The sequence below is a fragment of the Bicyclus anynana genome, chromosome 6 (assembly GCF_947172395.1).
Source record: "Bicyclus anynana chromosome 6, ilBicAnyn1.1, whole genome shotgun sequence".
NCBI lineage: Eukaryota > Metazoa > Arthropoda > Insecta > Lepidoptera > Nymphalidae > Bicyclus > Bicyclus anynana.
The window spans coordinates 7541413-7565974 of record NC_069088.1 but is presented as its reverse complement, the minus strand read 5'-3'; the positions used below and the strand labels follow the sequence as shown (position 1 = coordinate 7565974).

The following is a 24562-nucleotide window of genomic DNA, read 5'->3' as shown; positions in this document are numbered from 1 at the left end:
ATTAATGAGGAAAAGGAAATGGAAAATTAAATACTTAGTGTTGAAATATTCGGTAATTACGAATTTACTATTTACGTCTATAATTAATTTGTAATGGTGACTTCTCAAAAAATTTAAATAGGTAGATGTGCTGAAAAAATCGTTAATCTGAATTCAGTATTAAAGTAACACATTGCAGACATGTACAAAAGTTTGAATATGTTGAAAAACAAAGTCTCTAATGGAGAACTAAAAGCGATAGTTCAAACAATATATCACGTTATTTAACGTTAGACAATGTTGTCCAAGTGCATGAAAAAATTACGGTATTATTAGTATTACGCAGGCAGGGACGTCTATGTGCAAGCACTTTTACTGGAATCTGTATAATGTATGGCGACGGCGTAGACTGCAAAGGCAGCGCGGCGGAGGCGCGCGCGCAGGCGGGCGGGCGGGCGGCGCGGGCGCGGGCGGGACCTGTCCGAGCAACGGTGTCGCGGGCGCCGCAGTCGCCGCACACCTACGAGCTCGCAGTCCTTTCGCAGCGGCCAACGGTACTGGATGTGCCGCTAGCTGCTCCGCACCAAATAAACAGAAACGCGAGGAAACTCACCGTGCAGTGTTATGATGCAAAGTGTTTATCCATTTTGGACGGGGTGATATATTTGTTTTCAAACTGAACTCGTGACGGACTGAAGGATCCAGTGCAGTGTTGATTGACTACTAAAGATGCCGAAGATTTTCCTAATAAAGAAACGGTTGCACGAGCAGCAACTCGGCTTGCAGGAGGGTCAGGAGTTGCTCGGCAAGGGTGACCCTCTGTGCCCTGGCTCTCCTCTCGACGACGGGCCAATACCGCTCCTCTCCAAAAAGGACAAGGAATGCGTCGGTAAGTTCCAGTTGCGAATTATTATAATGAATCCATTCATTGCTTCAGACGACTTTTTGCAAACGCTTTTACTGTCATCCTTTTACAAAGACTTCTTTCATCCTACGGACAAGTATAACAACATTTGCTTTATAGTAAACCATCTTGAAATACACGTTTCAATTTTAATTCAGCACTTCATTTAGTACATAATCATCACCATTAGTTGCTTTCCTCAGATGTAGTTTAGTAAAAATACCTACTATTATTTATTACTTCCTTCATAACGGCCTCTGCCAGACCAAAAAAAAAAGGATACTCACACTTGGACACAATCCTGTTCTCGGGCACGCTAAGGCAAGAGTTTGTCTACCTGCGATCATGTGTGACTTGCGTGCTGCTTTACGTTGTATTGCTTTTGTCAACTGATTTTAGATAATTAAATCTATACTAATATTATAAAGCTGACGAGTTTGTTTAAATGCGCTATCTCAGGAATTGCTGGTCCGATGTGAAAAATTATTTCAGTGTTACATAGCCCATTTATCGAGGAAGACTATAGGCTATATATTATCCCCGTACTTCTACGGGAACGAGCACCACTACGAGGGGGTGAAACCGCAAGGCGTCAGCTAGTTTATATGTATTTAGGTGGTCAAATATGTATTTAGGTACCTACTATTACTTGAATCTGGAAGTTGCCACTGAAATCTATTAATTATCCTTAAAAACTTGGATTAAGTTCCAATTTATGACAGTCAGTTCTAGGTATTTTTAGTCGTATAAAAAAATACATTTCAACAGTAACAAAAAAGTAGGTAGGTATATACAAACAGGACAAAACGTCACGACATACCCACATTAACGGTGTCGGGTAGAAGCGTGAATCACTGATATAACTGTCGTGTTTTTGCATCTTTCCACAGACTGTTAATTCGCACACTGACGCTAAAACTAGAATAGGTATGGTATAAGACTAAGTACCTATGGGGACTTAGTGATTATACCATACCTATTCTATCAACTTTGGAGTAAAATCTATTAAGAACATAAAATTGAAAATTTTCAAAACCCCACGAATGCCATGAAATTATCACCTCTTTTGGCATTAGGGGTTAAAAAAGTTACACGAAATTTTGAAGATCGTTGCCTACTTAGGTATTCGTTTATTCCGTACCCGTGAAAATAATTTTCAGCAGGTATAACCATTTGTGAAACTTTTCCACCATTTTGTCAAACAAAATCTTCTTAAATTGCAAATCTCTCGCTGTGATTATGTTAATTGTACACAATTAACGTAATGTTGTGAAAATTATACGATATAAATAAGATATTTGAGATTTTTAAGTTCAAGGGCATAAGATCGTTGACATTTAGAAACGTCTTCTTAATATTAATCAGATGATGGAATTTAAAACTTTGAAGTGATAATATTAAGATATTTGATGTCTCTATTTAGAAATTGTTAGAAATTATGAAATATGAAAATTAACATCGTTTTACCTGAAATTTTATTTAAGATAGCTTCATTATGTAAGCAAACAAATTCGGAAATTGTTATAAGTATTTTAGTTATAATATAAAGTACGTAGGAATTAGATTAGAAATAGTAGGAATTAAAATAACTTTCTAGGAAATATGCTTCATTGTTATGATTAAATTGTCATACTCGCAGATCAATTTTCCTAATCACTTGAGTAACAAGTTTAAATGAAAAATTTCAAGAACAAACTGAATTTACAAAACGCGACAATATTTAAATTTGTACTAAAATGTAAAAAAAAAAATCTGTTGCCTATAAAGTCGGTTTGTTGAACTGACGATAGTTGAACGTGACAACGTCATAAGAAAATACTGATGGTTGCATTTTTCAAAAAAAAATGTTCGTTTTTCTAAAATAATGTTTAATAACCTTCATAGACCAAAATATACTTTATTTCTTGTAAAAAAAAGTTGGCAACCCTATAGCGAGGGAACGACGCATGACGTTTTTGTTTTCAAGTTTGCAGCCGGTTTCATCGAATTATAAGACGTTGTCACGTCAAAAAAACAAAATGTAGTCGTATCGTCGCCTCACGTTGACGTTATTGATGATATTATCTTCAAACCGACACATTCTATACATGGTCAAGTTCCACGACAGGAACTGTTGAGCGAGGTGTCAATGATTGCAGTACAATAGGCTTCCGCCGGCCCCGCGCGGCTATCGCTTTGTATTTAGGTCACTCACCGCGATCTCCACTGCCATTTCAATATAATTAACAATATATTACGGTTTTGTATAAAATTTACTGTTTTATTATGTTTCAATGGGACCTGTGACATTGAATTTTACTGAGTTATGTGTGTGGTGCAAATCGAGGTTTATTGTTTCGCGGAACGCTGTACGCATGTAAAAACGGCAGTCGATTGATACACACTGAAACTTTAAATCAAACTTGATATGTTTCGGTTCTCAAATTAAGCAATTTCCCTTGATTTTAGTGAAACTGACGAAACCAAAATGTTACTTTAAATAACTAAACCGCAAAAGAATATTTGATCTAAATATGGCTTACAGACACAAGCAAATTTGAAGTAGTTATTTTTTTTACTTCCCAATCATTATTCATCGAACTAAAAAGATTTATCGATTGAAGATAAATTAGTTCTAGATCAATATAATTGGGTGTACAAAGGCAGACTTAAAAGGAGACGGAGGAGGTGTGTAATTATTATTATTATTACACAAAAGTTATGTAGATATTTAAATGTAACGTTTAGAGTAATGTTTTAATTTAACAATGAAGCAAAATAAGCACAAGCTTTGACGGCCTCCATGACACAGTGGTATGCTCGTTGGACTTATAAGACGGAGGTCCTGGGTCCGTGATTTTGTATAATTGGTCCAGGTCTGAGTGGTGACAGACTACACCCGTGGCTACTTAACCACCCTTTTAGCAAAGACGTAGTTAGCCTGCTTCATTCTTAGATTGCATCATCACTTACCATCAGGTAAGTTAAAAAAAGTTAAACCTCAGAATTCAGAAAATTTCGTATTCTGAGAGGTAAACTAAAATTGGAATACATATTTAACATGACATATTTTCCATACGTTAATGTAAAACTTTAAAGGCACAACAAAATACACTACATAAGCCTGGTAAAGTAGTAAATAACATCCTTTTACTATAGTAATTGAAGGCGAGTATAAAAAGACGAATCGATCGCACCGTTACGGATAGCCCGCATGTGCGCTTATCGTACCCGACATAGTACTAAAGGGCAAAATAAACTAAACGTAATTCCAGGTGAATTGACACCTGTACAAAGGGCACACTTGTTCTTAAGGTCAGAGTAAGTGCAAATGGTAATAAAAACGGGCGAGGGGAGTTGCTCCCCTGTTAACACGCGGAATTTGTGGTATTCCAAGTGTTCGTCCATTTTTAATACAAAGTCTTAATTGACATTTGATGTAGACGTGTTAATTTTACTTCTGATAAACGGAAGCAACTATTCTGTTAACCATCGGGTAAAACATAACTAATTATTAATAAGTACTCAAAAGGTAAAATAAAAATACCTTAAATTTTGTTTCAGTAAAACTCATTTAATAAAGCCTTTTTATTGAAAATTAGTTATTAAAATATAATAAATATAAATATTTACGCTTTTAAAAAATATTATAATTGGGAGCTTTCACATCTTTCATACAAAAGATTTCAACGAGCACCTTTCTTATGAAATTGTTGTACAGTCCGAATTACGAAGAGACAAGTACCTACTTCTGTATGTTGATCTTATTGTTTTATATACCTACCACACAGTAATGTAAAGTGTAAGAAAACCGTTATTCACAGCGTGACTTAAATAATGTTATTTTTTTTATTAGTTAATTCAACTTCATTTATTTTAATTAATAATAATTAGTTTAATTTAATTTACCAAGTTTTTATAAGCTACTAAGAAGATAAATTACTGTTACAAGTTAGTAACAGTATATACATATTATGTAGTTAATAAACACAGTTAGATTTATTCTAAAATATTTTACGTTTTAGGACGTATTTAACAAAGGTTTGAGTTTACGGAAAACAAAAGAAAAGTACACCTTGTACGTATTTTTTAAACTTTTAGAAGATTATTTTAAATTAGTTTTTTCAAAGTCAAAGTAATTTTGTAAAACTTCGTATTTTCTGAAATTAATTCATTGAATACATTGATTGATTAATTCCAACTTTGTTGACGTTACATAACGGCCTTCCTCGAGAAGCTCATAACGATGCAGACGCCGCATGAGGTCGCTTTTGTGATTTTGAAAAAGGTTAACGAATACACCGTTTGTCTTTACAGTTGGTAAATTGAATTTAATCATATGAAACGTTTCAAGAGGTATACAGATGTTATAAAAGACCCTCTGAAAGCAACATTTATCTACCCCTTATATTTCTTAATCATATAATTATAACTAATATTATAAAAGCGGAACTTTGTACAAGTTGTTCATCATGATTTCATGCAGTAACTACTCAATGAATCCTCATAGCACAACACACAAATCAGGTACACAGAATAGTAAACCTTTACCAAGTTAGTCCTTGTCTACAATCTCACTTGATGGTAGGTGTGATGCAATCTAAGATTGAAGCGGGCTAACTTGTTAGGAGTAGGATGAAAATTCACACCCCTTGCGGTTTCTATACGACATCGTACCGCAACGTTAAATCGCTTGGCGGTACGGCTTTGTTGGTAGGGTGGTAACTAGTCACGGCCGAAGCCTCATACAGGCAATAGTATTCTTAGTATAAATAAAAAATATACAAGTGTGATGCTTAAGACCACTCGAGTGAAGTAAAATTTCTTTAGCTCACCATCTCAACAGCCGTTCACATCACCTGATTACATGTTTCGTAACGTACTACCCAGTTTATTTCCCAAGTCAAGCGTGAATATTGTAGTTTTACTTTTAAAAATATAATTCAGCATTTAAAAATATAATTTAAACTGATGCCTTACTATTTTAGGCGTGTAGGTATTTTTATTTCGATTCAGTCATAAAACCAAAAACGTTTTATATATAAGTAATCTCGAATCAGCATAACGCATAAAGAGCAAAACAGTAATCTTGTACGATTATCCACCAAAAAGAAAAAAAACGCTTTACCATGTGGCCGGCTCCATTGTATCCACCATCCATTGTATTTGGCTTTTTAACGTTTTGCCTTTTCAAAGATTTGCGATCATAAAAAATACGATTGCATTCATAATGGAGCAAAACCGTTCTTGGAACGGCTACCTCCGAACAATTGCTCTTAATCGTTATGTTTTTCCACTTACACGTTATCTTATCTTTGGGAAAAAAAAGTTTAGTAGCCTGAGGTACCTGATAATCTTTTTTACGTAGTTTAAAAGCTTAACTATCTAAACAATCAGTCTATCTAGCCAAATAAATAAAACTGAAGTGTCTGTTTGTAATTTTAAATTACCAACTTTTCACTAAATGCATAGAATGAAAGTATTTAGGTACTGTAATTATTTTAATTTTTTTTCATTTGTCTGTTTGTACCGGCTGATCTCTGAGACTGATTTCGATGTGATTTTCATTGGAAAATAGCTGAAGTCATAAATAGTAACATAGGTAGCCAAGGGGGTCCCGCTTGTAGTAAAATAAAATCGAGCAGTTGTCCACACCGCTAACCTTTATTTTTATTAACACACACATCGCATACATAGGGTTTGGACCAAAAATCTAATCAAATCATTATCTAATTGCTGGAGATGACATAATACGTAAATCCCGCGAAAAAAAATACAGCTATATAATAAGTATATTATCTTCATTTAAGTACTGAGTACTATAATTGCATATAAAATACAACACTTGCTCTTTAAACAATCTAGTTTTAGAAGAGATGCGTATACATATCTACTAGCGGACGCCCACGACTTCGTCCGTAGATCTCCTTAATCTGACCGAATCTAGCAAAATCCGTCTACTAACTGTAAACTCCCTCCCTGCCGAATTTCATCTTTGTACATCAAATGTTTTCCGAGATTTCGTGATGAGTAGCTTTTCACATTTATTATTTCGCACGTATAATATACATAACTTATATTAGGTATAATTCCAATAAGAGAACAGGTCTATGTCCAGTAATTAAACATCAATTGAAGTAATGAAGAAATAATATATACATTATATATTTTTTAATGTCAATACTAATATGACAGGTTATTAATACATAATAAAGGTTCCAGTTTTCTATAAGTGCGGATATATAAAAAGACGGTGTTCCGAGTTTAAAAGTTATTTTTAGATAACAGTGTAGCCAATGTTCGATATTGCCACTTAAGCGCGCTGTACACGAGGGCTTGCCGTTTATTTTTTGCGCGTCCACGGCAAGATGCGACGCACGTGACGTGGTATTTTGTTCTAGGAACGGCCACACATGTCTTGTTAAAGTATTCAAATCGCCGCAGTTGCAAAACGTACCTATCCTTTAAGTGTACACAAACGAGTACCTTCGAGATGCGGGCCCGTCAGTTTTTAATTGCCACCAAGTTATGGAAAAGACATCTGCGTATTTCTTTAAGGATGTTGTACTCGTAGGTAGGTTTCTTTTTTTGTCATTGTCTTCGTATGAACGGACAGCTGTCCGAGCCACATATAGTCGTTTCATAGTTTCTTTTAGACATATACTTTTGCATACTTAATGTCGTATTACACGTACCTAGATGGTTTGCAATTTAAAAGCCGTATATAATTTTCACACTATATAAATATCATATTTAATATTTATTTATATCGTGTACCAACTGGTTTGTATAATTTTCTTATTATTAGATATTTTTTGTTCAAACCGAATATTTATATTAATAAAGGGCATCACGCCAAATCTACGAAAAGATACAACTAAAAATATATTTTCATAAAATATAGGATTAATTTTTTAGCAAATTTAGCAACTCGTGCTACTACGATTCTACAGTCTTTGATATATCAAATGTCATAATATACAACAGTATAAGTCTGTAAATATTGTTATTAATAAGTCAATAATTAAAATTAAATAAATCCAAAAGCATGCAGGAACCACAAAGTGTGATCCTAATAAAATTAGTTACGGAACGGAATAAACAATAGGCGGTGACACATTTTTTTTTAAACTTTTGGAGTTTTTGTTTTAAAGACGCTGGAGATTTTTGATTAAACCAATTTTGCAAATAAATTAATTAAGAAAATATTATTATATAGGCCAGATAGTCTGCCGTCCCTAATTATAAATTAGATTGAAGAGAAAACCGCGGAAATTATATTATAATAAAAGAACCGCAAAGCAATTATTACTTCTAACATAATATGCTGCTGATAGAACGAGTTTCTAAACGATGATTCGTTTGTGTTATAATATAATAGTCAAAAAAAATATTATTCCTTTTACCTATAATAATCACCTGTTGAATATTTTTATTGCCAACTAGTAGAATTTAAATATTAGGTAATTAGTATTACTGGAAGCCCGTGATTTTTCCAGCGAGAAATGTTTTTTTGTTAGCTTCCTTAAACTAACAAAAACTTATATTTTTAGTTATTTTCTAACTCCTAAGGAACAGTCTTATTATTATTTATTATAAGAACGTATACAGAAGGCAATGACTCTTAAGACAGTGTGTATTGTGAGGAGTTTCCTGATTCTGGGACCCTGACCGGTTGCTTGGGCACACAAACTACCCGCAGCGGGAGGGTAGAATTTTTTTTATATAAATTTTAATAGTATTTTATATTGTATTAACATTGTGCGAAATTAAAAAAAGAACAAATAAATGCGAGAAAAAAAATAATAAAAATCTTTGGTAATAAAAAAAACACATGCGAAACTACTTTAATAGTGTTGTTCCTCCAACTGAATTTCGACTACGGTGGCCATTTTCTTGTTAAGACAAGATATATCTAACATTTGCTCAAACACAGGTGTACTCTTTTAAAATATGAATACCTCAACACGGAGAGACATACGGTGCAGATCCGATGGCGTCTTCTCAGCAAGGTCAACTTGGGTGGCTGTACCAACACGACTCCCCTAACTCATGCTAGCCACTCACCATCCAATATGTTCTAGTGCCTACAGCGCTAACGGCAGGACATCCGTTCTGATCGTATGTTGGATCATCATGATGTCATGCACATCACGACCAACACACGATCAGTTTTATCGGATGTCCTGCCGTTAGCGCTGCTTTTAAACTTTTTGGATGGTGAGTGGCTAGCATCAAGGTTTCTACTAAGAATTTATATTACTAGTTAGTTATAGTTACTAGAAAACCCACTAGTTTTTTTTTGTTTTGTTGGTCTTACCGAACTCAAACCCCAGACCTTATTATCCGTAGGTAAATCAGCTTACCAAGAAACGAATGAAGCATTTTGTAAACAACTATAACAATAGTGCTTACTGACTTAAGTGCATTCTGGATTTGATGGATATCCTTGGCATTAAGGCCCGTAGCTATTATCAACGCATTAAGACCACCAAGAAGGCTTTACACTTTATCTGAGTTTTAAAATCCATTTCCATTTTGTGAAAGGTAATATTATATAGACAATATTATGGTCACTACCATGAGGCGTCAGAACGTCTTTCTTGTGAATAAATCTGCACGTTTTAAAAATACCTACATAATACATTTGCTGTAATTCATATCTGTATAAATTTATCATCAACAGCCGATGAGCATAGACGGCCTGTAAGGACTTCCAGATATTATGGTCTCTCAAGACCATAGAGAGACCTTTATCTGACAGGTCTATGGTCGCTCATTATATGTCGGCTCATAAACTCATTAGTGATGAGTTGCCTGCTTCCAGCAACTTCGTGCAACCCACTTGATGTCGTCCGTTCTCCAAAGTGGCGATCGACCATGTCATGTCAAATAGTTCTTACGCGGATCTCCTCATTCCTAATTCGATCGAGGCTAAATCTACCTTTTATTACAATTACCCTGACTATAGTAATCTGTGATTCATTTACCTTGTCAGCTTTACGTACAAAACTATCCTCACACAAATGACATCTCATGGCGCATAAGATCAAGGTTTAGCTAAAACTCCGAAATATTTTGGAACAATCTTAAAAATATAACGACCGTTTTGCACGCACACATCCTTATAGTAAGGTCATCACCGCCATTGTTGTGTCATGCTATAAAAGATAATCATTTCGTGTAGGTATTTTGGAGCAATTTGCTGAATACCGCCTACGAACTCTTTAGATTTGAGGACAATGTACAGGCGCTCCACATAACAATTGAATAGTCTCAAAATTTTGGAACCTGTTTAACGACTCGCAAAGCATGTTTAGTTCTCAGAACGGTGTAATTTTTGCTGTTATCTAGATTTAAAGCAAGCTGTCAAGTTGGAGACAAGTTTAAATTCTAACACAAGTTGTTTAGAGGAATGCGCTACTGAGATTATTTATTACAGGAGGTAGGTACTCGTATATTAGAAGGACTAAAGATTAAGTATAACCCCTGCGATTTCGCCTGCGTAAAATCTCTTGACAAAAGTCGACCTTATAAGTTAAACGAAAGAAAAAACAAACTTTTTTTACAACTTTAAAGAGGAACAAGTCAATCATACATAACTTTGTGTACACAATTGACGCAATGGAAGCTCTATAAAGGAAAAATATCCTCACCTTTTTATACCATTTTTCATTGATGCTCCGTTCCAATTGGTCGTAGCGTGATGTTATATAGCTCATAACCTTCCATGATAAATGGAGTATCCAATACTAAATATTTCCTGAGATTAGCGTGTTGAACCAACAAATAAAATTATATTATTATTAGTATTATTACCGCCAAGCGATTTAGCGTTCCTGTACGATGTCGTGTAGAAACCGAAAGGGGTGTGGATTTTCATCCTCCTCCTACCAAGTTAGCCCGCTTCCATCTTAGATTGCATCATCACTTACCATCAGGTGAGATTGTAATCAAGGGCTAACTTGTAAAGAATTAAAAAAAAAATTAAAAAAAGTCCGTCATTTTCACGCAATGATACTCGACGTAATGAGTAATGACGCACCTAGTGTCAGTGTGATCAGTGTCCGTAACGTGGAAGTTACGAGGAGACCCATAATATTGTACCGTAATAACAAAGTTAAATAGGTAATAACTATCAATACCAGAGCCATCGCTAAAGCTAAAACTAATAGTCGTTTCTGTCGTATATGTTAAAAACTATACACAGGACTAGACCAGGCTAAAGTGAAGAGTAGCCCCATCCTCTTGGGATAAACCCCTTCCTACTTAACGGTTATACTATAATAAACCTAAAGCAGCTAGCTGAGTGAACGACAACTACTCGTAAAACAAATTAGTCGATCGCCGCCTCAGATACCGGATTTTTTTTCTATTCAGCAAACCAAATTAGTTGGTGTTAGCCTTGAACACTTCGACAAACATATTTGGGTCATTAACCCTTGCCAAATCTGGTTGTGATTCACGCTGTGATCAAAGTAATAATAAAGCGTTGAACAGTTTTTGTAGCCGTTCGTTTAGAGACAAGAAGTAGGTAGGTACATAGCTATTAATTCGATTTTTTTGCAACAGTTAGCTCGTTGTTGAAAATAGCCGGAAGGCTCTGTGGCTACACATATCGTTTCATTATTTTGGTATCCTACTGTAGATGTTTATATCGTTGGACTTTTTTTGGTATTGCCGGTAGTTAGTATATGATTACATAGGTACGTACCCGTAGATATTATATATGAATGGACTTATTTAAAAAACCAAAAAAGGGATTTGAAATTTTAGAAACTAAACCTCAGCATTTATCACTTAGAAACCTAGTTGCGACACATTCAAGTAATTTTAAGACAACTTTACTAACAAGCAAAAAAGGAGGAAGCAATTTTTATCGAATTTACTAAAAGAATAAAATTTTACATCATTCAGTATTTTAGTAAAATCAAAGCTGTAGATTAAATCATTATTATTCCGTAGTATACAAGCACTACATTAGAAATGATACCACAGAAAAAAACAATTTTCTCAGAAGTGAAATTTGTTGAAAATCCATGGGAACGTACATACGAGTTCCTATGACCTAGAATCGTCACTTACTAAGCTCAGGGCTAAAACTTGTCACACAGAGGTCGAAACATTATTCAGTTACAGACTTATTCCACGCAGGTAGATCTAGCCCATAGAATAGTATGTAAACGATTTCATGCGACCGATGCCACGATAAACAATTCAGTACACAAAAAAATGTCCTTCCAAACGACCTTTCAACCGATCCTTAGCGGGCACTGCGCTCCCGATATACCGTGCGCTGTCGGTACTTATGGAAACAAGCCTTCAACGGAATTTTATATGCTCTCCGTCCGCTTCAGTGCGGACTGCGGAGCGGTTCTTCATAGCTGTCTTACGTTTTTAAAGCGATAAATGCTAACAGCGTCCGATAACCCCGAGCGCAAGGACATGCTAGTCTGCCCGCTGCTCTCGTCCGTTTTTTTTCACTCGTAGTCTTGTTTTATCGTCTCTTTATACCTACGAACTTTGTAGGCGTCTGTAATAATTGATATGCAGTTAAACGTATGATATACTGGTTATAAAGGATGCCAAAGTTAATGGCTAGTACACGTACTCAGACACTGTAAATATTTACGATACTTGGTAGATACAATAAATAACTTTTTTTAATTAGCAGCTTATTTAGTTGGCCTACAAGGCCAGGGGTTCCTTCCTTATAACAAGATAAAGCTTAGATCCAAACTGCACTAATGCGGGTTAGCGGTGATAATGATTGATTTTGTAACAATCATTATCAGATCCGATAATGATTCTGACCGAGAGTGACGGCCTAACGAGTTACGGGGACAACCAGTTTCCTAACCGGTCTTAGAAATTTTACTCAGAATGAAAAATTAAAAGCTCAAAAACTCTCAGACCCAGTACTTACCTTGTGACCCAAAGGCACATGGCTACAAAACTTGGTAGAAGAATGAACTTTAGTTTGACAAAAGGTACTAGAATAGTAGGGAAAACTGGAATATCTAATTAGGTACTTTTCTAACCGAATATCATCAAAACTCATTTAAGCTTGAAAACAAATAACTATTAGGTTAAAAATTGCACAATAAATTACGTGTTATCAATAATTTTGGCAATAATCAACATTTTAATATTTGGCCAGTAATTACTCTGAACAAGTTATTTTTAATAGTTGTAACCGCAGAATGCGTTTAGCTCGTTAAGTATATATTGTTGTGACGACATTATTATTTCAACGATTTTGCTGTATTTAATGACACATTGCCAAATTGCGATGTCGTTTACGAGTAACGGTCTTTTGATATTGCTGAAGCATTACGCAGTGAGATATTATAATTTATAGTCAACTAGCGGACAATAATTCAGTTTTTCACAAATCAATCGGGAACGATGGATTTTCCTGGTTGAAATATAGCCTATGTGTTCCAGGGTAAAATCTATTTCCATTCAAAATTTCAGCCAAATCGGTTCAGTAGTTGCGGCGTTAAAGAGTAACAAACATCCATACAAACTTTCACGTTTTATAATATTAGTAGGATATAGCCGCAACAGCCAAAAACAAAATTATCATAGATTTGTTCTATGTGTATTTGCAGGTTTATAAAAAGATTTTGCTTGATAAACTAGCAAATAACCTTGGGTAAACTTATAAGATAAGTAAATCTAGTTTAAGCCCAAACAGTGACTGAACTAAAATACGAAAAATCCGAAAGATGCTAAATGCAATCCTTGTTTATAAAATTAAAATTATCATAATTGCAGTCAGTGACAATCGTGACCAAAAATGTGTTTTAATACGGCTTTTTTATACTGTTACATGATATTTTAAAATACCTAAAATATGTAATTACATACCTTGCAATGTTATACCTATCTTTTGTCCTTTCTTAAAATAACGTTTAAAGCAACTCACTAATATGCAAATAACAAGTGAAACATATGTGTATACTACTACTAAAATACTTTAGACCATCCTTAAAAGTCTTGTTTTGAATACAATTATAGACTTTATATTCACCCATACAAGTACTAATTCTATTAGTATGTAGGAATCACTAATTATTGCCAAAATCGATGCGAAGAAGGCAGGGTCTGTTGTAGCCAAATAATGAGCGCTCGTGCTCAAGGTTAGCATACTGTTTCTTGGCAGGAAACGGCAAGTAACTGAATAGATATGGACATGGTAATTGCGGGGCCTTGACTTACCGTTTTAGAATAAAAACCGCACTATTTAAATAGAGCTCATTAACAATGACTTCAATGCTGTATGTTATGTGTATGTGTGTGTTTATCTATATTGGTTGAAATGATTATTTAAAATTTAACAAAAATTAATATACAAAAGCCACTTTAATTCTACGAGTATAAGAGTAGATCAAAATCCCATTCGTAATATTCGGAAAGTAATATCTATTATAATTGATTTACTCGCATATTATATTTAAATAAAACAGACTTTATCCGCGTGGAATTCGGTCTTTTTACCCAACTGCAAGAAGGGTTATGATTTATATATTAGATATAATTAGATATAATTTTTTTCTCAATTGTTGATCTCGTGAAACTATATCGCCTTCATAATGCTTGGCAACTTTATCAACCTAAAAGAAATGCCAAAAAATTAGCCCATTACTTTGTAAACGATACATAAACAGACAAACAATTCTAATATTATAAATCGATTATCAATTTCTATAAATCTATATTGTTTATTTTTTATATTTAATGCATTAATTATTAATATTTAATGTATCCGTTAAGTTTCCTGGCGATTTATTAATTTTAACTTGTGCCCGAGTAATTTTGAATGTAGATTTACAATTTTTGATTTTGAATTTATGAGTACCTAAAGCGGTCATTTTTGTAATACTTCCTAGCAAATTTGAGAAATAATAACGCACGTAATCTAATCTTTCAAAAAACAAATTTATAGTGCTCTATGGACGAATTTTAAAATCGTTCGTGTTGTCACGCCCGGCTGCACAGACGCATACAATTACGGGTTCTGAACAAAAAAGAAGACTCAACAATGCAGGCATCGTCCTTGGGTCCCTAACAAAAGCTAAGAAAGGGCAAAGGAACTCGTTTTGACCAACCTTGGGACTTTCACTGGCTACCTACGCATATTTCGCTGTAACTAGAAGATTTTGAACTTCCTTCCTCGTAATACTATTTGTGATATTAAAAATTTATGAAACAAAATAGAAATACTGTAGGGCTGCTATAGTTTAATGAAACAGGAAGTATTCTGCCATGGTGAATGATAATAAAACCACTGCATCAATGATCACCAGATTGAGGTCGAGATTGAATTTATCACATTGTTGGCTGGCACGCTAATTATAATAATGCGACACACACACACACACATTCAACAGTGTTGTAGGACTGTAGGTGTAGAGACAAGTAACTTATTAGTAATCTGTGGCAGAGGCGAGTGTTACCGTTATGGAGGCACATACCAGTGACGTCAACGAGGCCTTACGCTTGCGACGCCACACGAATACGTTATACACAACACTATTCTTGTCACTGCTAAATAACACGTCTTAATGTAAACTTTTAATTTTTCTTTCCTCTTAAATACATTTTAATTTCTTAACATTTAACTTAAACGTTCACTAATAATAAATCCATATGCATATTTGTTTTATTTACAAAAACGTAAACTTAATATCTTAATTTCTTCGTTTCAGATCGCGATGTCTTTGGTGAGAATAACGGAGCACACAACTCACAAGAACGACGAAATAAAGAACCCAGAAGATTCATTTCATCGATTCTTGGTGGTGAAATACCTTATGGCAGCCACCGAGGGCATGTTCTTACCCAAGCTGAAAGAAAACAGTATTTACCTGTTGTTGCTGAAGACAAAAAGACTGAAGATAAACCACTAATAAAAGAAGAAAAAGATATATTAGAGAACGAGCCAGTAGTCCTACCATCTAGAAACTCACCATCCCCAGAATCAGCTCCTTCACCTGGAATTGATAACAGTGTAACTTGTCAAAAAGTGTCTGTGATACAAAGAACTCCTTCACAGTCACAATTTCGAGACGGTAAAAAAGAACTATCTGATGTAACTATTCCAGCAACATTACCGACATCAGAACCAGAACAAGACCAGCCTATTGACTACGCAATTGCAAAGAAAAGAGGTGAATCTGAAGATGAAGAGACAGAGAAAAAGATAAGAGAACAGAGACGTACAAGCAGCTCTAAAATTGCTAATGGAATTTTAGCAAGGCCTTTATTAGTACTCAGAAATCGTCCTGGTAATAAGATTCCTGGCATTTTAAGTGCTGCAGCTGGTCATGGAAGATCCACTGGTAGTAATGGATCAAATGGAAATTCACAAAGCAGTGGTGGCTCTGGTAATTTTAGCTCAGGTACTGGAAGTGCTGCTCCATCGTCTGGTGGAGGTGGAGCCCTTGGAGGTGGATCAGGTAGTGGCGGTAATGGCCGCGATGGACGATCAAACTATGGCCCTAACAGTCCTCCAACTGGTAGTCTTCCACCTTTTTACGAAACCTTAGGCCCCTCGACTAAAAGTGGACAAAACACATTTAATGCCAATGGTAATTTTACAAATGAATTCAATATTATTAATGGTTTTAACATGGATTGTGAGAACAATGAAAATACAAATACCAACTTTCCTGAACAAAGTAAACAATATTCTTTAATGCAAAATGCACATTACGGTTTAGCTCTTAAAGATGAAGAGATTGATTATGAAAATAAATTAGAAAACTTAAGCGCTATTGGATATGGCAGTAACTTTGACGATTCAATGGTTGTAGATATGGGAGAAGATGTAATAGATAATAATCAATTTTATACAACTTTAACATTTCCACCAAATGAAGGAATATTAGGAAACCTATCAGACTCTACAGAGGACTTTGCTAGTTTCTTAAATAATCAAGTGGAATCAATAACCGATTCTGAATTGCGAGAATCTTCATCAATTACACCAGACTCTGTACACAACTCAGTTGATATAGAATCGTTGGCAGAGCAAGTAAATTTAAGCAGACAGTATTATGAAAAAGCTAACTACATCGCATTTGCAAGCCAAGAACAAGGTTCAACTTACAATTTTGCAAAAGAACGACCTGATTTATTGATGCAACTTAACCCGGCGCTTCTCCAAAACGAAGGTCAAATGCAGCAATTACAAATTCATGTTCAACTACAACAAAGACAGCAAATATTGTCACCGGGATTTCCATTCACTAACTCTTCCCTGGACCTGGACTCCCCGACAGGAGTTTCTCTACCGTCTCCGGGTGGCAACAATTCTCTGGATGGCAGTCACATAGAAAATTCTGCTCTCAGCCCTGCTGCCGCTGTAAGTGTCAAGAAAGCCTCTATCGGTGATAGCAAAATGCAAATCTTGCAACAAAGGGTAAGCATTACTTGATTTTAAGGCGAAGCTTAAATTCATTTTCTTTCGATGTCATTAATACTAAATAACAATAATGATGTCATCGAATACAAAAGTCACAGACCGTTATTAAATAACGCTGAGCCTGAATCAACTTATGCTTCAACCTAGTGCATTATTATATTTGTTGTGTAATTTAATAACAAAAGACGACAGCTGTAATTGATTTTGCTCAGCTTTAATCTTTTATGAGTTATATTGAAGAATTAGTTTTCTTTGACTCAAAAAGTAGCTGTCGTAAATCAAAATAGCTAATAGTTAATCCTTTATTTTTACAGTTGGGTCTTCCAGCAGAACTTCCCTTGGAATTCATCAACGGTGGACATGGAGTGAAAAACCCTTTAGCTACCGAAGCCAATGCTAGACAAAGAGAAGAAGAAAAAAATAAGCAAGTGTTAGTAAGCGAAGATGACCCGACGAAATTTGTGTGCAGAATTTGCACGAAAAACTTCAGCCTGCAAAGACTGCTGAATAGACATATGAAATGCCACTCTGACGTCAAACGATACTTGTGCACCTTCTGTGGCAAAGGTTTTAACGACACCTTTGACCTCAAAAGACATACAAGAACACATACAGGCGTACGGCCTTATAAATGTAACTTGTGCGAAAAATCCTTTACCCAAAGATGCTCCTTAGAATCACACTGTTTGAAAGTTCACGGAGTACAGCACACCTACGCTTATAAGGAGAGGAGGACTAAGGTAATTATTACTAAACTTTATAAATCTTTCCATTTATGTTAAGGTATTGAATATTCATACAGTCTGGTTGGGTAACCATTACTAAAGCTTGCTTGAGTATTTAGGTGCAGTGTTTAATAGGATATATTTTGCAGTGTGCTCAGGAGCTATTCGATATCATACCACCTTCCCTTTTCTATCATCGCACGGTAAGACATCGGATGGGTTTTCATCCCTATGTTGTTGATGTCCCTAGGCTGGGTTTGGGAAATACCCTTCCAAGTATACTGTTTAGACAAACGTGTCTCATTTTAGACTGTTTCTCAACTTACTATCAGGTTAGATCATGGTGAAATGCGAACCTATTTTGCATTAATAAAAAAATACCTTAAAGTTATCAGCATAAAATCTTAAATATGAACTCAATCTAAACTGAGTAATAGCTTGCAATTTTCTAATATATGTATTTTTTTAATTTTTACAGATGTATGTATGCGAAGAATGCGGTCACACAACATCGGAACCTGAAGAACACTACATGCATCTCAAAAAACAGCATCCTTACTCACCTGCGCTACTGAAGTTCTACGACAAGAGACATTTTAAATTTACAAATGCAACTTTCGCTAATCAACTTCTAGGGCAACTGCCCATGCCAGTTCATAATTAAGGGTCCAGAAATGTAATCCAATTTTGTACTACTTTTGATACGTACTTACTAATTTATTACTACATTTAAACGTTTGGTACAAAATTGGAATAAGAAGTACGAATTTATTCCGTCCGTTTTTAAGGAATCAGTTTAATTTAGTAGAACTAAAAACCCCAGTGCGTACGCAATCTTTATGAATGCGATACACTGGAAAAACTCGGTTTTACACTGTCTTCCAAACTAAATATGGGTATAACACATTTTGAAACTGAATATTTTGCGATTTAGTTTCAAATGAGGAACGATATCAACTTCTAGTTCCATTTCAAAATACCTTCATTTTTTAACAGTCAAAGGAAATCCCTTAAGCTTTATTAAAAGGCGTGACTGCAATTAAAAAATCAAAGTATCGGGTATTATGTGCAATCTTTGGTGATGGTACGGGATTATTATTAAGTTTAGTAATAGTGTAAATCTTAACAATTAGTTTTAGTACATTTCTAATGTTATTGAAATTATATAGCGTGTTTCATTTCAATTCAGCGGTTACATCGGATTATTATATTAGATGGTGCTAAATGCGAGTATTACGAATGTCGTTGACTTGAAGCGAAGCGATTATGATTCGGATGACACTCTTTGTCCAAATCATAAAACAACGTCAATGTCAATAAGGCCTTGATGGTAACTCCAGGATAAGGAATCTCTTTTCCTCGTTTAGTGATATTAGTTTCTAATCGTCTCACAAAATATTAACACAAATATAATGTCACAAGTATTGTGTTATGTATGTACTTAATGTTATGTTTGTTCTTTGTTGGTACTTATTAATGTAACGAAATTATAAAATCTTGTACGTGAGAACACACGTTGTCCTCACGATAAGTCGTACCAAGTTAAAATGCATTTCTAGATTTATTTATATTATTTAAATTATAGATTCGACCTGAAACAATCTATACTGTGAGTGTGTATGAGAATTATCTTATTGTGTAATTAAGTTATTAAATGTGTTGACTGTTAATGAAACATCGAGATAAATATTGTAAATCAAAATATTTGGTAGTGAATGTTGAATCTAATATTATTGTGCTCAATTTTTGGTACATTTGCGCTTTCACAGCGAAGCTTGTGGATATGAAAATTGTAAATATGTCTAAATTTAGTGTGTAGTAGTAAAAATTTAAAATAATTCTATCTAAATATTTTAGTAGTACCTAATTAGTGTTTATGAGATTTTTAAAAAAAGATAAAATTGTTATAGTATTTTGTACGATTTGGTAAGTTTTGATAGATCTGAACACATAATTAATATATTGGCTTATCATCATGGTTTTGTCCCACTATATTAATGTGATAGCGCAATGCCTTGATTTCACCTACTTCTTTTGCATTTATTAGCATTTTGAACCCATTTTCAAGTTGTTGTTTCGTATTTTTTGGAAACGCTCTTGTTATTCAGTACTGATAAGCAATATATCAAGATTAAAACATTTGCGTTTGTTTTATTAATAACCTTATAAATACCCAAAACCCCTCAAGCAAATCATTATTATTTAATTAAGGGAGGGAGGAAGGGAGAGGCAAATTTGATACTATAGTGAGAAGAGTGACATATAGTAATATGTCACTCTTCTTGAATCTAGCTATCACAAAGAGTTTTTACAAACCAACTGGTAGTGCCATTGATTAGCGTGATAAAACATACAAACAACAAATTCTTCCACTTTATAATATTGGCAGAATGTATGTGTTTTTAATTAATAAAATTACCAAACCAAAGTTGCAAGAACCAGCTCATGACTAAGGCCCCGTATGAGTTCGAAACCAGTCTGGCAAAGTCCGACGTTGTATCACGTGAGCTACCGTCATTCATGATACAATTTAAAATGACATTTTTTAAACTCTAAAAATTACCAAACACTGAGTTATTTTTAACAGATTAGCTTTCATGATAACAAAAATGTTAATAAAACTAGCAATAAAACTGATATGAAACATTTGTTCAGTCCATATTCTCGACACCAAAGAGGGTATAGTATAACGAAATAATGGACCAATCTCCTGGCAACTTACAGAATCGCAAGCTGCATCATATTTCTCTGAATTCAAAACTATAAACAGAATGTGATCCTCGAATTATGCACACTCAATACCTCACAGCACCTGGTCTAGAGTGTACGTAGAGCCACAAAACACATTTTGAAATTCCAAGGAATTCTCAAGTCTTAACGGTATTTAGGTACTGCAGTTTCCAAAAGTTAAAATACTACTAATAATAAGTAATAGCTATTTGAAAAATCTCTGTCATAATTAATATTGGCTACGTTTTATTGGATTTATCCAAAAAAATTACACGGTTAATATCAATAGCATTTGCTGGAATATCTTTATTGCTCTTTAAATATTGTAGGCGCCTAGTGTAGCCCATCTGAGACAGGACTCTTGCTCAACAGTGAGCCGAATATGGGTTGATATTGATGATGTTAGTGATTATAAAGAGGTAATGTTTGTAAGTTTGTAAATGGTTTTGTAGGAACTATAATGATTCGATTATAAAAAAATATTTCACAGTAGAACGCTACGTTTTCGGAGAGTGCCTATTATATTACGTTATGGTATTATGTATATTAGCCTAACCATCACAGTTTTTGACCTACAGGTCGTACCAAAACTTTACTGTGCCAAAACTCCTCTTAAAACAAAATTATTCGCATGCGCTGCGTTATTAACTATTGCGTATAATTAGTATGCTTATGTTTGGGTGCTTATAGTACCTATAAAAGGTCTCCAAAAAATTCAGGGCCATCATTTGTTTATCTTCTATATTTTAGCAGATAAAGTAAGTACCTTTTATCTTTTTTTAATTTAATTCATATACTTATGTTTACGTCATTATATTTTATACAACTAAACGTAAACAATATAAACGTATACGGTCTTATTATTATTATGCCAGGAACATACACTATTTTTAACCGACTTAAAAAAAGGAGGTTCTCAATTCGTCTGTATGTTTTTTTTTTGTATGTATGTTACCTGACCACTCGAAGACACCTGGACCGATTTGAATAATTATTTTTTTGTTTGAAAGGGTATACTCCTGAGGTGGGCCCACATCATTTCAGGATCTGATGGTGGGAAAATCGAGGGGAACTTTAAAAAATCGTAGGGGCAACTTTTTATATTTTTTCCATTAACCACTTTAAAAAACTACAACTGAATGAAGGTTTGGAGTCGATCTAACGATGAAGCCGAAAGACACATGAGGGAACTCTTTAACGGTTTACAACAGTTACCTTGTGTTTGGGCTTGATTGATTTGTGTTGACGAGAACTTTCCACCTAGATGGGTTGTAACTGTCATTAGGTGTCTGATGATGAAGACGAAGGACAGGTACTAGAACTCCTCAACGGTTTTGACGGCCTCCGTGGCGCAGTGGTAAGCGCGGTGGATTTACAAGACGGAGGTCCTGGGTTCGATCCCCGGCTGGGCAGGCTGGTGGGAGGCTTCCGCCGTGGCTAGTTACCACCCTACCAACAAAGACGTACCGCCAAGCGATTTAGTGTTCCGGTACGATGCCGCGTAGAAACCGAAAAGGGTGTGGATTTTCATCCTCCTCCTAACAAGTTAGCCCGCTTCCATCTTAGACTGCATCTCATCACTTACCATCAGGTGAGATTGTAGTCAAGGGCTAACTTGTAAAGAATAAAAAAAAACAGTAGATACCTTATGATTGGGCTTGATTAGTTTGCATTTATGGGATCTTTCCACCTAGATAGGTTATCACTGTTATTAGGGGTCTGACAATGGAGAAAAATGTCACGTACTGGTACTCCTGAACAATTTACAGTAGCTACCTTGTGATTGGGCATGATTGATTCTTATTGATGAGATCTTCCCACCTACATGGGTTTGGAGGTCTGATGATGAAGACCAAGGTCAGGTAATGGAACTCCTCTACTTTTTACAGTAGGTACATTGTGATTGGGTTTGATTTAATTGTATTGATCAGGACTTTCCACCTAGATGGGTTGTGACTGTCATTAGGGTCTGATGATGAAGACGAAGGTCAGTTAGTGGAGTTCCTTATCTGTTTACAGAAACTAACCTGTGATTGGGTTTGATTTATTTGTTTTGATGAGGACTTTCCAACTGTATGGGTTGTGACTGTCGTGTGGCTTACTCATTAATTTGTTTGAATCTAAGTCAGACGATGCTATTCCATACAATTTTTTATCACGATTCATAGCAACTTTTGGTGTTACATCAATATCTAGGATGATTTCACTAAAAATGGAAAAATAATAAATTTTAATAAAAAAAATCAACCGACTTCAAAAACATAAAACATACTGACTAAACTAAAAAGCGAAAAATAACATCATACTAAGTTCTATCTATCATATATGTTCTAACTGATGATCAGTTTGAAGGCGGTGCTAAACCGGTATTGTGTCAATATAAGCCGTTTCTGAAAATATTACATGAAGGAACACTGTCTGAAAAACCTAAATCTTTATGATATTCTTACATGGCTTGAATTAATACATCATTAGACTAGCCTTCAAACTGATCATCAACATAAATAGAACATAATATGATAGATAGAACTTAGTATGATGTTATGAATGAATGAATGAATGAAATATACTTTATTGTACACCAAAAATAAAAATTACAGGCAAGAAATTAACTAAAAAACTAATGTACAATTGCCGATTGATGATTGATAATTGATGTTATTTTTTGCTTTTTAGTTTAGTCAGTATGTTTTATGTTTTTGAAGTCGGTTGAAATTTTTTTATTAAAATTTATAAACATAGGTACTCGTAGTACATGTGAGGTACATAACGACTCTACCTTGACCATTTTTGTTCCTATGCATTTCTCTATTTCAATCTGAAATATTTTCTTGTTTAGTTCTTTTTAGATCCCTTTTTACGTAGTCGGGTTATAGTTTTTAAACTTTATTTTTTTCTCTTTTCAGTTCATTAGGTACGCTTAAGCAATCAGGTTTTAAGTTTGTATATTAATATATTTTTTTAAGTACTGAAAAGGGTTTTTATCGAAATCAATTTCGTGTTGTGCTCGCTTTAATTTATCGCGGTCACTTGTAATTTGTTGCGATATTTCTTGAATTCATTTGAGGATCGATCTTAATGCTCTAAGTGGGTTGTCACCCGTTAACTTAGCTTAACTTACAAACTTTCTTTCTCCTCATATTCAATTTTAAGGTATTTTCCTTGTATTATTGAGCAAAACAACTCGCTGGCGGGTAATGTTTCAAAAAGTACTTATGAATAGTGTTTGGGGAACTACAAACTTGGCTATTAAGGTCTTGTTTGGATCCGGGATGCTCTTATAGGACCGCCAATTTCTGGTCATGTTCTTTCCACATGGAGGTCTTTAAGCTAAGGATGCTAAGATGTGTTCTGATGTTAATGGACTTTTGGTAGTTTTGACACCAACGACATTATATTATACCTATTGCTTGACACCTTGGCTCACCTTGGAATATATATGAAAGTCAACTCTATCAGCAGTTATAGTCGAAGAACTGACCGACAATTGTCGTGCTTCAAAACCATTATGTCTTGACATGGTTTTGGTAAGTACCAGGTTCGTTTGTTGTAAGTTTTTCCGCAGTTAAGGCATAATAATAATTTAAAACTTAATAATTTAATCTCCCTTTAATATGTACACAATTAGCTCCATATTTCTTTTATCGATCCTAAAAAAATGCTGTAGGTATGCGCTTGTAAGTGGCTATACACAATATCGTCGACGATCATTGCGTACCTTATATTTATCACATTTCATGCGTACTAGCTGTAGGTAATTAAAATAAAATAAAAAAAAATAAAAGCAACTATTGTATATAAATTTATAATTAA

At 34.6% G+C, this 24562-nt stretch overlaps 1 protein-coding gene across 2 annotated transcripts; it reads left to right on the top strand.

The window, feature by feature from the left end:
• The first annotated feature begins 512 nt into the window (after window positions 1-512).
• Window positions 513-20160, top strand: LOC112056445 (transcriptional regulator ovo). Of its 2 annotated transcripts, none has more exons than XM_024096879.2 (4): window positions 513-868; window positions 15577-17291; window positions 17609-18034; window positions 18498-20160. In XM_024096879.2, the coding sequence occupies exons 1-4, from the start codon at window positions 709-711 to the stop codon at window positions 18681-18683; spliced, it is 2487 nt and encodes an 828-aa protein (XP_023952647.1). In that variant the 5' UTR covers window positions 513-708; the 3' UTR covers window positions 18684-20160. The 2 variants fall into 2 exon arrangements, with proteins under 2 accessions (XP_023952647.1, XP_023952648.1); XM_024096880.2 differs by having other exon boundaries at window positions 514-868; window positions 15577-17234.
• The last annotated feature ends 4402 nt before the right edge of the window (window positions 20161-24562 follow it).

Bases quoted from the DNA above. Each gene is read 5' to 3' on its own strand.
- LOC112056445 (XM_024096879.2), top strand. From the start codon at position 709: ATGCCGAAGATTTTCCTAATAAAGAAACGGTTGCACGAGCAGCAACTC. The intron at 17,292-17,608 runs GTAAGCATTACT...TTATTTTTACAG, and splicing joins TGCAAATCTTGCAACAAAGG to TTGGGTCTTCCAGCAGAACT. The intron at 18,035-18,497 runs GTAATTATTACT...TAATTTTTACAG, and splicing joins ATAAGGAGAGGAGGACTAAG to ATGTATGTATGCGAAGAATG.